The following is a 17,752-nucleotide window of genomic DNA, read 5'->3' as shown; positions in this document are numbered from 1 at the left end:
AGGCCCCTGGCCTAGGTCTTCTGTGGTTTGGCTGTGAGTTGATGGTAAGGCATATTTATAGAGTGCTTGCTCCATACCAGAGGCCATAGAGCTTTAGGTGCATTTTCATTTCATATGCATTATCTGAGCCTCTCTGACTCCAAACCCCAGGCATTCAGCCACGTGCCCTCTTGCCAGAGTGGAGCCTTGCTTCTCTGGTTCATGAAGTGTGGCTTACTCCAGGAGGGGCTCTTAATCCCTGGAGTTTAAATCTTTCTGTGTCTCCTAATTTAAAGAAAGATAAGAATGAGGCTGGACATGGTAGCTTACACCTGTAATCCCAGCACTTTGGGAGGCCGAGGTGGGCAGATCACAGGCTGGCCAGCATGGCAAAACCCTATCTCTACTAAAAATACAAAAAAAATTAGCCAGGCATCGTGGCACATGCCTGTAATCCCAGCTACTTGGGAGGCCAAGGCAGGAGAATCACTTGAACCCAGGAGATGGAGGTTGCAGTGAGCCGAGATCATGCCACTATACTCCAGCCTGGATGACAGAGTGAGACTCCATCTCGAATGAATGAATGAATGAATGAACGAACGAATGAGTTAGCAAGAAGTGATCTTTGCAGTGGACCCCAATCTGTAGAAGTTAGGTGACTGAGATTTACATTCCTGAATCACGTCTCTGTTCTTTTCCCTCTCTCTCTTTTTTCTTTTTTCCCTGAGGCACAGTTTCACTGTATCACCCAGGCTGGAGTGCAGTGGTGCGATCTCGGCTCATTGCAACCTCTGCCTCCCGGGTTCAACCAATCGATAGGTGTGTCGATTTCAAAGATACACCTATCTGGCAAATCTGTGGTTGGGGCTTGAAATAAAAACTTTCAGCTTCTGTTAGTTCAGGTCCAGGTTTTTCAAAATAATATAATAATACTGTGACCAACTAGGCAAGACTTAAATCTAAAATTAAAGAGGGCATAAAGAAATGATATTATGCTGGCCTGAAAAATTCAACTGACTAGGTTTCTTTTTTCAATGAAGATTTCCAAAAGACAGAAAAGCACAGAAAGACATTCTGTCAGAGAGTCGGGCGTGGCTCATGGGAGTCTGTCATATTACTCCTTTCTTTGTGCCTTATTTGCTTTAAAATTTGTTTGAAGCATAAAGACATTATAAACAATATTGAATCCAGTTATATCCCCTTCCCTAGTCACATTCCGCTCCGTGAGGAACGGCACACTGATGTGTTGGTAAACCAGTTCTCCAGCGTGGGGAAAGGGGAGGGAGGATCTGGAATTTATAATGTTTTTTGATTTCTGTGGTATAAACATTCCCATCACAGCAGATTTCAAGTTACTAACACAACATCACTGAACATGGAATTAAGAAGAGATGTGCAGAATTGGCTCAGGGAAGCCAGAGTAATCTGGCTTAGTACACAACTATGCTGGAACTGCCATCCAAAACTTGGTGTTTCCTTCCCAAGCATGGTTTTGTTGCCATTACTGTATATACGAGTATTTATTTAAAATGTGTAACATGCTGTGGGAGGCCCAGGTGAGAGGACTGCTTGAGCCAAGGAGTGTGAGACCAGCCTGGGCAACATGGCAAAATCCCATCTCTACAAAAAATCAAAAAGTTAGCAGGACATGGTTGCACATGCCTGTGGTCCTACTACACAGGAGACTGAGGCAGGAGGATCACTTGAGCCCAGAAGTTTGAGACAGCAGTGAGCTATGATGGCACCACTGCTCTCCAGCCTGGATAACAGAGCAAGACCCTGTCTCAAAAAAATAAAAGAAGTGTCACATGCACCTATTTCAAACATGGCATACATGGTGTCAACTTATAGGTGATTTTCACTCAACATTGTTTTTGGGATTTATAGCTCTAGTTCATTTAACAGCTATGTATTATCCATTGGTGATGATCTATTTCTGCATTTTGCCAATTGCGTTAAAATTGAGCATCTTTTCCTGTTGGCCAATTTTATTTCTTCTGTAGTTTTCTGGCTCATATCCATTGCCCATTGTTCTATTGGGATATTTCTTTTTCTTATTGTTATATAGGAGTTCTTGATGAATTTTGGCTAGTGATCTTTGCAGATTATGTGAGATGTAAATATCTCCTACCATGAGACATGCCTTTTAACTTTAAATATGGTTTATTTGAAAATAAGTTGTATAATGTGTAAGTTCGACTACACTAAGTATACTTTTTATAGTATGTAGGTTTTATGTTGTGTGTTTTTTTTTTTTTTTTTTTTAAGTCCTTTCAATCTCAGGGCATAATATACTCTATTTTTTTCTAAAAGTCTTAAAATTTTGTCTTTCACGTTTGTCCTTAATGTGCCTAACACTGATGGAGGCATGGTGTATGGTAGGAAATCTAAACTCTTATTTCCATATGGCTAGCCACTGATTTGAAAAATACTTCTCTCAGCTGGGTGCAGTGGCTCACGTCTGTAATCCCTGTACTTTGGGAGGCCAAGGCAGGTGGATCACCTGAGGTTAGGAGTTTGAGACCAGCCTGGGTAATACAGCGAAACCCTGTCTCTACCAAAAATACAAAAATTAGCCAGGTGTGGCGGCAAGCGCCTATAATCCCAGCTACTCAGGAGGCTGAGGCAGGAGAATTGCTTAAGCCTGGGAGACAGAGGCTGCAGTGAGCCAAAATTTTGCCACTGCACTCCAGCTTGGGCGACAGAGCGAGACTCCATCTCAAAAAATAAAAATAAAAAGACTTACATGGATGTGTGGGTCTGTGTTCTCTTTCACTGGCCCACCCATTCTTGTCCCATACCACACTATTTTGATGATCAAGCCCACATATGTTGCTCTTCTTCAACACTGGCTTAGCTTTTCTTGACTCTGCACTGTCAAGGAATATTTTTTTAAATTTGTTATTTCTTTGAACTACTCTATTGGGATTTTTTTTTTCTTTTTTCTTTTTTTCTGAGACGGAGTCTCACTCTCTCGCCCAGGCTGGAGTGCAGTGGCTGGATCTCAGCTCACTGCAAGCTCTGCCTCCTGGGTTTACGCTATTCTCCTGCCTCAGCCTCCTGAGTAGCTGGGACTACAGGTGCCTGCCACCTCTTCTGGCTAGTTTTTTTTTTTTTTTTTTTTTTTGTATTTTTTAGTAGAGACGGGGTTTCACCGTGTTAGCCAGGATGGTCTCTATCTCCTGACCTCGTGATCCGCCCATCTCGGCCTCCCAAAGTGCTGGGATTACAGGCTTGATCCACTGCACCCGGCCTCTATTGGGATTTTCATTGAAATTGCATTAAATTTTATAGATTAATTGACAGAATCAATATCTTTACATTACTGTCATTCCATCCATAAACATATGTCTTCAAGCAAGCCTTTAAAATTTTCTTTAATGTGTTATAATTTCTCTATCACATTCATACATGTAACTTTTATGTTTTTTTTAATACATGTGACTTTTAAAACTTTCTTCCTAAATGCTTATAGCTTTTGATGTTATTTGGACTAGAACATTTTTTCTATTGTTTAAATTGGCTATTATTCTCATCTAGCAATGCTTTTGATTTTTATATGTCAAAACTGTAACAAACTTTCTCAACTTTCCTGTTCTAAGAGTGGTTCATAGATCTCTTGGATTTCTGTGTAGACAATGATGTCTGAAAACGAGGAAGCTTTTTTGTCACCTTTTACAATTCTTCTACCCTTTATTGTCTTTTTCATGTCTTATTGCTTTGGGCAAGTCTTCCTATACAACATTGTTCAGATGTTGGCATCCTTATCTTCTTTCTGGCATTAGCAGGAATGTTTTGCCATTAAGTGTGATGTTTGTTATGGATTTAGACAAACACTTTTCCTATTTTGCTAAGATTTTATTGTGAATATTGAATTTTATTCAATGCTTAGTATGCCTTTAATAAAGTTAGCATATGATTTTACTCTTTCTATTCATAATGTAAATATTAATAGGGGATCTGATTTGAATCATATGTAACATTACTAGAATAAACCTACCCAGTCACGATGTTTTGTATATTTAGGCACTGATTAGTTTGATTTTTTTTGAGACAGTCTCACTCTGTCATCCAGGCTGGAGCGCAGTGGCACAATCTTGGGTCACTGCAGCCTCCATCTCCCGGGTTAAGTGATTCTCCTGCCTCAGCATCCCAAGTAGCTGGGGCTACAGAGGCGCATGCCACGATGCCCAGCTGATTTTTGTGTTTTTGTAGAGACGGGATTTCACCGTGTTGGCCAGGTTGGTCACGAACTCCTTGATCCACCTACCTCAGCCTCCCAAAGTGCTGGGATGGGAGCCACTGTGCCCAGCCCAATTTATTTATATTTTTTAAATAATTTTTTCAGGCATGTTCATAAATGACAATAGTATGTAATTTCTTTCCTTGTCCTATCTTTGGTCAGTATTGGTATATGACCAGATTTAAATTGCTATTTCACAAAATCTTCCATCATGAAATGTTTTGGGATACAATTGAAAATTTATTTTTGTGTACTTTTTGATACCTAAATATCTCTTTCTCTTACCATCCCTATGATAACCTAGAAATTTAAGTCTCTGGTTTGGTGTCTGGAATAAATAACCACAAGGTCAGGAAACTGGGTTAGTCAAAAGAAACCACTTTCCTCATTTGAGTCAGCCCCCTAAAATCCAAAAACGTGTTTTACTGCAAACCAAAAAAGAAATGCCAAGTTTTAAAAAGAAAGTACCCCTCTCTTGGAATACAGAAAAGTTACTTAAATGGTAATTTGAGCCTTTCTTTAAGAATGAAGACTGAGGAAATAAAGATCATTCCTCCTTATTGAATGTCTGATTTTAGACATTCAGTTGTTTCTTAGGAGATTAAAATCATCTAAGCTCTCTCCTTCCCTCAGATCAGAGTAAAACCTTCCTTTTTCCTTCAACTCTTTTCTTTATTCAGTATACCTATGTTGAGTCATTACTCTGCATGAAACTCTGGACTAGTGTAATAGTGTAAGGATGAATGACACCATTGTACAACAGAGGCAATAAGCCACATAATCAAGGAAGGAACAGAATGCTTTGAGAATGCTGAGGAATGTGCAATTAATTTTGTCTGAGGGGGACTTTACAGAGCAACTAACACATGTCTGAAGACAAAAGAAATTCTTTGGGCCACGCTTTTGCTTCCCCTTGCAATGTAATTTAGGGAGTGAAATCATGGGATTCGTACAACAGCAAGGCAAAAGAAGGTGGAATCATTTTCTTTTTTAGTGCATTTTCATACCACCAAAATGTCTGACTTCTGCACAATGGCAGAGATATTTTTGCCCACACTTTTTTCAACTGGACTTTTCCAGAACAGTGCCTGGAAAGTATGAGTGAAATTATTGGAGTAATTTCTCTTCCGTGCATATGTGTCTCTGTGGATGCAGTGGGTTAAAATGCCAGCTGATTAGGCAATGGGAAAAGGAAGTGCTGCTCAGACCGGAAGGGGAGGGGCCACATCCTTGAATCTCTCTCAGTGTAAAGCAATAGAAGATTCAAGGTCATAATACAATTCCTCCCTCAAAGTTCACATCAGGGGTCAGAAAAGCTTCACATGGGATATATTCTGTAAAAGAGAACAGTGTTTGCTCTCATTTCCTACCCAACTAAGGGACCTGAGCTCAAGTAGGAAATTTTGTACTTGTTTTAACAGTCCTACTCAAAAAGGAGAAAATATTTAAAATAATTACTCAAGGAAAAGAGAAAACATCCAAATCCTGAAGGCAAGATGACTCGTTGAATACAAAACACAATCTGTGAGTTATTTCTTACTCCTAGTGCACATGTGGGGTTGCACATTAGCCACACTGATGCAATCCTGGTGCACATGTCCAGCTGCAGATTACTTACGCTGATGCAGTCCTGGTGCACATGTGCAGTTACACATTACTCACACTGATGCAATCCTGGTGCACATGTGCAGTTGCACATTACTCACACTGATGCAATCCTGGTGCACATGTGCAGTTGTACATTATTCACACTGATGCAGTCCTGGTGCACATGTGCAGTTGCACATTACTCACGCTGATGCAGTCCTGGTGCACATATGCAGTTGCAGATTACTCACACTGATGCAGTCCTGGTGCACATGTGAAGCTGCACATTAGCCACACTGATGCAGTCTTGGTGCACATGTGCGGTTGCACATTAGCCACACTGATGCAGTCCTGGTGCACATTTGCAGCTGCACATTACTCACACTGATGCAGTCCTGGTGCACATGTGCGGTTGCACATTAGCCACACTGATGCAGTCCTGGTGCACATGTGCAGCTGCACATTACTCACACTGATGCACATGTGCGGTTGCACATTAGCCACACTGATGCAGTCCTGGTGCACATGTGCAGTTGCACATTAGCCACACTGATGCAGTCCTGGTGCACATGTGCAGTTGCACATTAGCCACACTGATGCAATCCTAGTGCACATGACTGATTGAATGAGAAATCCATAGTCTCCACCCCCTGAGACTGTAACTGTAGAATTGTCCCGTGTCTGGTATTTAGGAGTGTCTTCAGTAGCTGATGCACTGCATTCCGGGCCCCCAGTGTGCTCCCATAGTACTTTGTGTGTTTGCATATCTTTTATAGCGAGATGTCTTCCTCTATCCCGCCACACTCTCTGTTGCCCACCAAATTCCAGCCACTGTGGGTTCCTTTGTGTACCTCACAGGAGAACCCACCAAACTCATTCTATCCTGGTTTGCAATCACATTCTTTTTTTTTGAGACGGAGTCTCTCTCTGTTGCCCAGGCTGGAGTGCAGTAGTACAATCTAGGCTCAGTGTATCCTCCGCCTCCCAGGTTCAAGCGCCCCTCCCTCCTCAGCCTCCCAAGTAGCTGGGATTACAGGCGCTCGCCACCATACCTGGTTAATTTTTGTATTTTTAGTAGAGAGGGGGCTTCACCATGTTGACCAGGTTGGTCTCAAACTCCTGGCCTCAGGTGATCCACCTACCTCGACCTCCCAAAGTGTTGGTACTATAGGCGTGAGCCACCGTACCCGGCCTGCAATCACATTCTTAAATGACTTTCTTTTCCAAGTCTTCCTGCACTCAAATGTCACCTCTTCAGAGAACCTTCCCTGCCTGTCCTAACCTTCTTTCACCCTTGCCCAGCCTCAGTTGCTCTCTATCATACTACCCTCTGTTTCCTTCATATCACATAGTACAATGTGGTATTATGTTGTCTATTCACACTTATTAGTACTTTTCGCCTGTGATCAGAACATAAACACATGGGACAGGGCCTTTGTCTACTTTCTTTACCCCTGTAACCTCCTTACCTGACATCCAGTCTTTTAGCAATTGCTTATTGAATAGCAAGCAAACAAAGTAGATAGGAACAGCTTCATGGGGATGATAGCCCCAGTGACAAGAGCATGAGAGAAAGCCATTACTTCCTCTTTACTAGTCCCATTTTTATTGTGTTTATCCTGTTTTAGAAAAGGGTTGTAAAGGAAAGTTGACCAGGTAACTCAAATAAGACCTGTCTGGTAGGCAGTACCATGTTGAAGATATGACAGTGTGGAGTCTGGCCCTCAGCCTTGAGTGGAACAGCAAACAATTCTTTCAATAGATGTGTTTCTAGGAGAGTACAGGACTGGGATTCAGAAGGCCTGAATCTAACCATGGCTGTGGCCATGCATTATTAGCAGTGTGACCTAAGGTAAGCTACCTCCTTTAACAAGCCATGGTTTCCTCACCTTAAAATTAGGGGTCGGGGCCGGGCTCGGTGGCTCACACCTGTCATCTCAGCACTTTGGGAGGCTGAGGCAGGCAGATCACAAGGTCAGGAGATCGAGACTGTCCTGGCTAACACAGTGAAACCCTATCTCCACTAAAAATACAAAAAATTAGCCAGGCGTGGTGGTGGGCGCCTGTAGTCAGAGCTACTCAGGAGGCTGAGGCAGGAGAATGGCGAGAATCCAGGAGGCAGAGCTTGCAGTGAGCCAAGACTGGGCCACTGCATTCCAGTCTGGGTGACATAGCGAGACTCCGTCTCAAAAAAAAAAAAAAAAAAGAAAGAAATTAGGGGTCGGAACTGAAGGTATCTGAGTGCCCTCCCAGCTCTGTGGTTCTTGAGCAACGAGTGCCAGGCATTCATTCACAGGTGAGGTACACCTGGAGCCTGGCTGGGTCCCCTGAGACACTGCCTCCTACCAGCACGTCCCCTCGTGAGATGAAACTAAAGCTTGGAGGCATTCTGAACATTCAGTTTAAAACATAGGGGGTTAAAGATTGTCAAGAAGGTTTTGTTTTGGTTTTTTGAGACAGAGTCTTGTTCTGTTGTCTAGGCTGGAGTGCAATGGTGCGACCTCAGCTCACTGCAACCTCTGCCTCTTTGGTGAAGTGATTCTCCTGCCTCAGCCCCACGAGTAGCTGGGATTACAGGCATGCGCCACCATGCCCAGCTAACTGTTGTATTTTTAGTAGAGACGGAGTTTCACCATGTTGGTCAGGCTGGTCTCAAACTCCTGACCTCAGGTGATCCACCTGCCTCGGCCTCCCAAAGTGCTAAGATTACAGGTGTGAGCCACCACGCCTGGCCTGCCAAGAAGTGTTTCTGTTGTAGTATGAGAAATAACAAGACCGGGCGCGGTGGCTCACGCCTGTAATCTCAGCACTTTGGGAGGCTGAGGCCGGCAGATCACGAGGTCAGGAGATCAAGACCATTCTGGCTAACACGGTGAAACCCTGTCTCTACTAAAAATACAAAAAATTAGTCAGGTGTGGTGGCGGGTACCTGTAGTCCCAGCTACTCAGGAGGCTGAGGGAGAATTGCTTGAACCCGGGAGGTGGAGGTTGCAGTGAGCCGAGATCACACCAACCACTGCACACCAGCCTGGGCAACAGAGCGAGACTCTGTCTCAAAAAAAAAAAAAAAGAAAGAAAGAAAGAACATGATAGAGTCTGCTCACAGTTCTTCCCTGCTAAGAGAGAGGACCTATGCTGAAAGACCAGGATACAATACATCCAGAGCACCCCATCCTCTACTAATGGAAAATACTGGCCCAAAAATGTTTCTCTGGCTATTATTTTCTTTTTATTTTTATTTTATTTTATTTTATTTTACTTTTTGAGACAGAGGCTCACTCTCTCACCCAGGCTGGAGTGCAGTGGCACGATCTCAGCTCACTGCAACCTCCACCTCACAGTTTCAAGTGATTCTTCTGCCTCAACCTCCCGAGTAGCACCATGCCTGGCTAATTTTTGTATTTTTAGTAGAGACGGGGTTTCACCATATTGGCCAGGCTAGTCTCGAACTCCTGACCTTGTGATCTGCCCGCCTTGGCCTCCCAAAGTGTTGGGATTACAGGCATGAGCCACTGCACCCGGTCCTCTGGCTACTATTTTCTTAGACCTTTTGTCTTATCCAGTATTCAGGTCAGAATGATGCAGTTTCAACTCTCCTTAAACCCTTTTCCTATTTGCCCTGAGAATACTGGACAGCGGTGCTCACAGGTGCAGCGTTTACCCCGAGATAACTTTACCATGACATATCTTGCTTTTATTATTATTTTCACATCACTCCACTATATCGACTTTGGAAACAAAAGACATCATTCTCTTTATAGCATTCTGTTTTTAGTAGTGGTATTTCTATTTACAAAATATAGTAATTCTCGATTGCTGAAAATGTCAAATCCTAGAAAACATAGCATTCCTACGCAGGATGTTAATGTCGTTCTTGAATGGTTGTTGGCCAAAGATTCAACTGATGAATCCAATTTCTCTGAAATAGACGATTCTGATGATTCAGATGATTGTGATGTTCTGTTTAGAGATAACTCCAAGAACAGGTTTTGTTGTTGTTATTGTTGTTGTTGTTGTTTGTTTTGTTTTGTTTTGTTTTCTGAGGCAGAGTCTCACTCTGTCACCCAGACTGGAATACAGTGGCACTGTCTTAGCTCACTGCAACCTCTGCCTCCCAGGTTCAAGCAATTCTCCTGTCTCAGCCTCCTGAGTAGCTAGGATTACAGGCATGCACCAGCACGCCCAGCTAATTTTTTTTATTTTTAGTAGAGACAGGGTTTCACCATGTTGGCCAGGCTGGACTTGAACTCCTGGACGCGTGATCTGCCGGCCTTGGCCTCCCAAAGTGCTGGGATTACAGGCATGAGCCACTGCGCCCAGCCAAGAACAGATTTTATATTTTATTTTCACATTGGAAATCAGATTAGGCCAGGCACGGTGGCTCACACCTGTAATCCCAGCACTTTTGGAGGCTGAGGTGGGTGGATCACTGGAGGTCAGAAGTTTGAGACCAGCCTGGCCAACAGGGTGAGACCCCCGTCTTTACTAAAAATACAAAAATTACCTGGGCATGGTGGCACAAGGCTGTAATCCCAGCTATGGGGAAGCTGAGGCAGGAGAACTTCTTGAACCTGGGAGGTGGAGGTTGCAGTGAGCCAAGATTGTGCCATTGCGCTCTAGTCTGGGTGAAGAAGCGAGATTGCATCTCCAAAAAAAGAAAAGAAAAGAAAACCAGTCAGATTAGCTTCAGCCTCAAAGAGCATGCTTATGTAAAATTAAAAGAGGGCTGGCAGAGAGCTGAACTTTTTTTTCTAAGTGGGAAAAGAGTTAATTTAATCACACCTATCTTTCTATAAAAGAAAATGATATAAATATCAGAACTATATTTTCTGATCTTACAAAGGGAGTGTTTTATAGGAATATGGAGAAAAATGTTTGGAATTGGGACTGTTTTAAAAGATCCTTTCTAAATACAAGATAGGCCACTGGATTTTAAAGTAATGGTTTAGTAGCCAGGTGTGATGGCTCACATCTGTAATCCCAGCACTTTGGGAGGCTGAGGCAGGCCAATCACTTCAGGCCAGGAGTTCAAGACCAGCCCAGCCAACATGGTGAAACCCCGTCTCTACTAAAAATACAAAAATTAGCTGGCGTGATGGTGGGAGGCTGAGGTAGGAGAATTGCTTGAACCTGGGAGGTGGAGGTTACAGTGAGCCAGATCACGTCATTGTACTCCAGCTTGGGCAACAGAGCGAGACTCTGTCTCAAAAAAATAAGAATAATAATAAAATAAATAAAGTAACAGTATAGTGCATTGATGTGGTATCAGACTCAAACAGGCCTTTAATCCATTACCGCTTGCTGAGTTTCAGTGTAATATGAAGGATATTAGTGGACTATCCATACTTAATTGGAAAGGCCATTAAAATACTCTTTCCTTTTCTAGTAACATATCTGTGTGAGGCTGGATTTTTTTCCTATATACTTCAACTAAAACAACAGATTGCAACAGATAGAATGCAGAAGCAGATATGAGAATCCAGCCATGTTCTATTAATTTAGAGATTAAAAATTTACAAAAATGGGAAATAATGCTACTCTTCTCACTAAATTTGTTAAGAGTATAAACAGGTCCTGACGCCAAAAGTTTCAGAACCACTGCCTTGGAATGAGGAACACCACACGATAAACTCCATCCCTGCGAAGAGTTCGTGATTGACGTTGTGGCTCATTTTCAAATATGAAAGGACAAATGAAGATACTCAGAATTTGAGAGCAGTGTCTAATATGAATGACAGAAGCTGAAATCATCAAAAAGGGAGCTCAGCAGAAAACAAAGAACAGGAAAGAAAAGTACAAAATCATTATCATCACCATGGCATCTTTGGAAATAAGGGAAGATTTTGCACCCATGAAATAAGAACAGAAGCATAAGCAAGAAACATCCAAAAAGCATGTTTTAAAAAAAAACAACTTTGAGGCCAGGTGCGGTGGCTCACACCTGTAATCCCAGCACTTTGGGAAGCCAAGGCAGGTGGATCACGAGGTCAGGAGATCGAGACCATCCTGGCTAACACAGTGAAAGCCCGTCTCTACTAAAAATACAAAAAATTAGCTGGGCGTGGTGGCGGGCGCCTGTAGTCCCAGTTACTAGGGAGACTGAGGCAGGAGAATGGCGTGAACCCGGGAAGTAGAGCTTGCAGTGAGCCGAGATGGTGGCACTGCACTCCAGCCTGGGTGACAGAGTGAGACTCCGTCTCAAAAAAAAAAAAAACTTTGAAATTGAAAATCTGATGATTGAAACAAACAAAAAGTCAATACAAGAAATGGGGGAAAAAACAGACGGGAAACAAAGTGGAGGTCTCTCCCTACCAAAAAACATGGAGCAATAAACAGGAAGATAGAAAGTAGAAGAGGAAGAATAAGGAAAATTAACATATTAAACCAGGAGATCCAATATGTGAATAATAGGAACTTTAAAACTGGAAGAAAGGAAATATCAAAGACATAATTCACGAGCAGAGATTTTTCTTTTTCTTTTTCTTTTTCTTTTTTTTTTTTTTATATGGAGTCTCGCTTTTGACATGCAGGCTGAAGTGCAATGAGCAATCTCGGCTCGCCGCAATCTCCGCCTCCCAGGCTCAAGCGATTCTCCTGCCTCAGCCTCCCGAGTAGCTGGGACTGCAGGTGTGCACCACCACACCCGGCTAATTTTTGAATTTTTTAGTAGAGATGGGGTTTCACCATGTTGGCCATGCTGGTCCCGAACTCCTGACCTCAGGTGATATACCCGCCTCGGCCTCTCAGAGTGCTGGGATTATAGGCATGAGCCACCACCCCCAGCCAGGAGCAGAGATTCTCAAGTGTTTTGGTCCAGGATCTCTTACATGCTTAAAAATTACGAAGAACCCAAAAAGCCTTTTTGTTTGTGTTTTATTGTGTTTTGTTTGCCACATGAGAAACGAAAACTGAGAACCTGTTAAGATATCTATTTATTTAAAACTAAAAAAGAAACAAGTCCACATATTTCTAGAAAAATAATTTTACTACTTTTTCCACTAAATTTTTTTGTTTGTTTTGGAACTGTTTTACATTTTTACAGATCTTTTTATTGCCTGACTTACTAGAAGACAGCTGAATTCTCATATCTGCTTCAAGTTTCCGTCTGTTGTGATATCACACGTCATGTAGCCTCTGGAAAAGTTCACTGTACTCTCATGAGAGAATGAAAGTTTAAAAATTTAATAATGTCCCAGTATTTTTTATGAGGTCCAACCTTGTGGACCTCCTAAAGGGGTCTCGTCTCAGGAATCCCAGGGGTCCTTAGACCACACTTGGAGAACTGCTATCCAGATCATTTCCCAAATTTGTACATTGGCTCAGTGCATGAAAAAGACCCACCCAAAGCCTGTTATCACAAAATTTTGTAATTATGTCAACTAAGAGAAACTTTAAAAGCTTTCAGAATGGGCTGGGGATCAGAATGATACTGGAATCTCAATAGCAGCATTAGAACCTATAAATCAACAGATAGACAAATAGCTCCCCAAATACTCCAAGAAAATTACTTCCAACCAAGACTTTTATATCTACTGACATTATTAGCCAAGTGTGAAGGGAGAACATTTTTGAAATGGGAAGAGTCTCAGAAAGCATACCTCCTGTTACTCATACTCAGAAAGCTATTGCTCAATTTTATAATCTCCCAAAGGAAGGAATACATTGGAAATGGCAATACAGGAGACTAGCGAAGGCTAGCATTAGGATGGTGTTGATGAAAGAACCAGCAGGCCTGGAGAGCAGCCTGTCCAGGTTGGAGCAGAGGTCACCAAGAAAGAAATGCAAACCATAGAATATATATTTGAACACAATGAGACAAGACTTATACTTCTGGCACACAACTTGCTAATAAATTAATGGTGTTTATCTTGAAAAAAGGAAAAAAATAAGAGAAACAATTTTAACTCCAGGGAAAAATGGTTCTCTAAGAAAGGAAATGAAATCATGGTATACTCTAAGACTAACAGGGCATAATACTTACATAGTCTTAAAGATGTAAATTCTGACATTTAATCGAATCAAATTACATAACAGAACTAGTTGAGAAGGCTGGGCACGGTGGCTCACACTACCCAGCACTTCAGGAAGATCACTTGAGCCCAGGAGGACCTGCCTGGTTGACAGAGTGAGACCCTGTCTCTAAAATTAAAAAAAAAAAGAGAGAGAGAGAGACATCTTAGAACTATTGAGAAGACAAAAGGGTAAGTTTGGGAAAACTGAGAAGTAAATAATACCTAAAACTGAAAAATAATGAGAACACATTATCAGCATGCTTCGAGACATGGACCTTCTTAGAGCAGAAACAGCCTAAAGAATCAAAAATGCTTCCGGGCAGTGCCCATCGAGAATGAGAAGCAGAGAACCAGAAACTGCTTGTTTTTATCATAATTCCTGTAGAACTACTTCACTTTTTATTAAATATATAACATATGGCTCATTAAAATAAACACTTAGCATAGTAAAGTGTATATTAATATAACTCATGTGGAGTGCAATTTAGAAATGTGTTAACATTTACACTAAGAATATTCTTTGACCCATCAATTCCATATATAGAATTTTATCCAACAGTATGAGATTCATTGAATTAATTACAGTACAGTCACACAATGAAGTATTATGCTGTTACTTAAAATAATGATACTCCCAGTAAAAAAAATAACGTGGGTTTACATTTGAGGAAAGATATTTCCCTCCCTAACATATCTTTCCTTTAAAACACTATCTCTATTATAATTTTGTATTCGTTAGTGTGATATTTCATTGAATGCCTGACTCTTCCAATGGATTGGAAGCTCCATAAGACCAGAGCCACGTAGTCCCCAACCCCTAGGTCACAGACCAATACCAGTCTGTGAACTGTGCATGCACGGGATCTAGGTTATGAGAATCTAACCATAAGTGTAATATGCTTGAATCATCCCAAAACCATCCCTGCAATCCAGTCTGTGGAAGAGTTGTCTTCCACGAAACCGATCCCTGGTGCCAAAAAGGTTGGGGACCCCCGAGAGCCCATATCTCAATTTGCTCACTGATGTGTTCCTAATCCTTTACACTATACCTGGGACCCAGGCAGCTATTTGATGTCTGAATGAGCATCAATGAGCATTCATGTAGATGATGACAAATGTCTGCAAAACTTAAAGGTAGGCAGGGCTTAGCTCTGGTGGGAGAACTATGGGTTCGACCTGGGTTTAATCCCCTGCTCCAGCATGACCTTGGACAAGTCCCTTACATTGTATCATTGTATCATTGTAAACATTGTATCATTGGATACAATGACAGCAGGTCCTCAGTTGTCCAATTATATGATTCCTTGTAAATGCCATGGAAATAGTTTAAATTTTTAAATTATACAAAATATATTCACCCAGAAGACTACAATCTAATACTTCCTGGCTGTTATTTTTTTTTATTAGTGAACTTCTGCAAGATTTGGAAAACTGTGAAAATGATCCTGTGGCCATAGCAGAGTGTTTTGTGTCCAAGGTAAGCAGGGTTCATCCTTCTGGGCCAACTGAGACAGATACAGAGTACAGAATTTTTCATTTTAAAGTTAAAATGACTGGTTTGTTTCATATCAGATAGAGTTAGCCACTGATCTTTCTCTGGTTTGTTTGTTTGAGTAGCAAAAATGTATTGTTCCTGGAGCCAGGGAGACACTAATCTCGTAGTTTTTCTAGAACTTGTATAGTAACTGAATAATGTTACTCTTTGCTGGGAAAAACTTAAAGCTTGGGAGGGGACAGCCCGGAGTAGAAGAATGTTAGAAAAATAGGCCAGGCACTGTGGCTCACACCTGTAATCCCAGCACTTTGGGAAGCTGAGGCGAGCGAATCACCTGGGTCAGGAGTTCGAGACCAGCCTGGCCAACATGGTGAAACCCTGTCTCTACTAAAAATACAAAAATTAGCCAGGTGTGGTGGCATGCCTGTAATCCCACCTACTCGGGAGGCTGAGGCAGGAGAATCACTTGAACCCGGGAGGTGGAGGTTGCAGCGGGAGCCAAGATAACGCCATTGCACACCAGCCTGGGCGACAAGAGCAAGACTCTGTCTCAAAAGAAAAAAAAGAAGATGAATGTTAGAAAAATATAAAATACCACTAAACTGGTTTAGTTTAGTGAAAGTGAAAGTTTAGTTTTAGTGAAAGTCCAAGAGAATCTAAATATTTTACGTATAATATATGTGGCACCAGCCTAGTCTCTACAATTATCTTTAATATAGATAATTATCTTTTGAAGGATAGAGAGAAGCAGAATTAATCTCCTACATTTTAAAAAACGTACTCTTCCACTGTTTTCTTAAGCTGCATCAATGGTTTCGAAAAATACAAGGAAAGGATTTGACTTTCAAAGCTTAAATGACAGTGAGCTCGTGCTCTGAACTGGAATAGGAGATGGAATTCTGAAACCTACCCGGCGAGCCTTTCCTACATTACTTTCTCAGCATGCTACCTAGTATATAGAGATTCCTGTCTTGTTTAAATTATCTTAAACATTCAACAGCTTTTGTTTGGAAAGCCTTTAGCAGAAATTGTTTTGCAGCAGACTTTCATGTGGTTTCTGCAGTTGTAGTTTGAAATGCACGAAGGTTTAATAAAAGTTCATGATGGCGCTTTGAGACCCACTGGGAATTAGCACTGTATTTCGAGCTCCGGAGTCGGGTGTGAACTGGGAGATGTGGTTCCAGTCTGACTTGGCTCCGGACTGTTCCACAGGGTCATTTCTGATGGCAGCAGATCCATCCGGATGGCTTCCAAACACAACACCCTGGGTTTTATTGGAGCAAAGTTCCTTAAAGGCAATCCGTGGGCTTGTATATAAAACTCTCCTGACTTTGTGTGTGTGTGTTCACATGTAAAATGTTTGTGCATACACGTTTACCCATGTGTAAGCTGAAACTTACAATCCTTTTCACAGTTGCCTGTGTCAAAATTGGACAGGGATTTGAAAAAAAAGAAAAATGAAAGAAGGCGAAATGGGTAAAAAGATATGCTGAGTATATCAAAGGAGATATGTTAGAATAACCACAGCACATAAACAACGTAGAAGCTTTCGGAAATGTTTGGGCTTTTACTGGTAACTGTAATCACAAGTTGATTAAAGATGTTCCAGCGTATGCTTAGCTCTCGCTTAATTATTCACATAAAAGTTTGTTTATGTGCCATGTTGCCAACTCCCAAATCTTCCTTTTCATTGTAATATTGCCAAGTTTAATTAGAAGACTGACTTAAGCACTCTGCATTTTCGCATGGAAACGGGGAATCGTGAGGGAGTGCTGGGCTCAGGCACTGCCTGCCTTTCACTCAGCACCCTGACATTTAGAAGATGTTACATCTTCTGAAACACAACCAGCTGCTCAACTCTAGGGAGGAATGGAAAATTGCTTTAATTGGGAGGCCATTAATGAAAGAAGTGAAGCTGACAGTTGACTTCTGCTTTTATCTGAACCACTGGGGCCTGCACAGAGATTCATCTTTGACCTTGCTTACTGTCATGGTATGTGTAGGTTACAGAAGTCCTTATCAACAAATGGAGAACATGGTCGCTTTTTACCTGATGCTCATAGAAGAATGAACACACAGTTCTCTCGAAGGACAGAAATTAAAGTTTCTTACTGGGCAGGCCAAACCTTCTTCCAGTAAACATTTGTCTGTTTTAGATCTCTGGAAACACCTAGAATGGCTCACTTTGCTGCTTTTACAAACTCCACCTTCACATCCGTCCCTCATCTTAACTGGCAGCAAGGCTGACCCAGGGCAACGTTTAGGAGGGAGACAAAGTGTCTTTAGAGCCTCAACCTCCCCTTAGCTGCCTACTCTCCCTCATTGTGTTGTGTCTACCCTCTCTCTGTTAGTGCCTTCTTCCTTTTAGAGCCCAGGAAGTGTGTGTGCACACACACACATGCATACATACACACACACACGCACACACACACACGA

The 17,752-nt window shown here is 41.9% G+C and overlaps 1 protein-coding gene across 1 annotated transcript in view; it reads left to right on the top strand.

The window, feature by feature from the left end:
- The window catches only part of PLEKHG1 (pleckstrin homology and RhoGEF domain containing G1), a 157,520-nt gene that overhangs the window by 87,675 nt on the left and 52,093 nt on the right, over positions 1-17,752 (top strand). The window contains 1 exon segment of the mRNA XM_030928737.1: positions 15,229-15,298. Coding sequence (XP_030784597.1) covers positions 15,229-15,298 — 70 coding nt within the window.

Source organism: Rhinopithecus roxellana, chromosome 4 (genome assembly GCF_007565055.1).
Source record: "Rhinopithecus roxellana isolate Shanxi Qingling chromosome 4, ASM756505v1, whole genome shotgun sequence".
Classification (NCBI taxonomy): domain Eukaryota; kingdom Metazoa; phylum Chordata; class Mammalia; order Primates; family Cercopithecidae; genus Rhinopithecus; species Rhinopithecus roxellana.
This window is presented reverse-complemented; position numbering and strand designations above follow the sequence as displayed.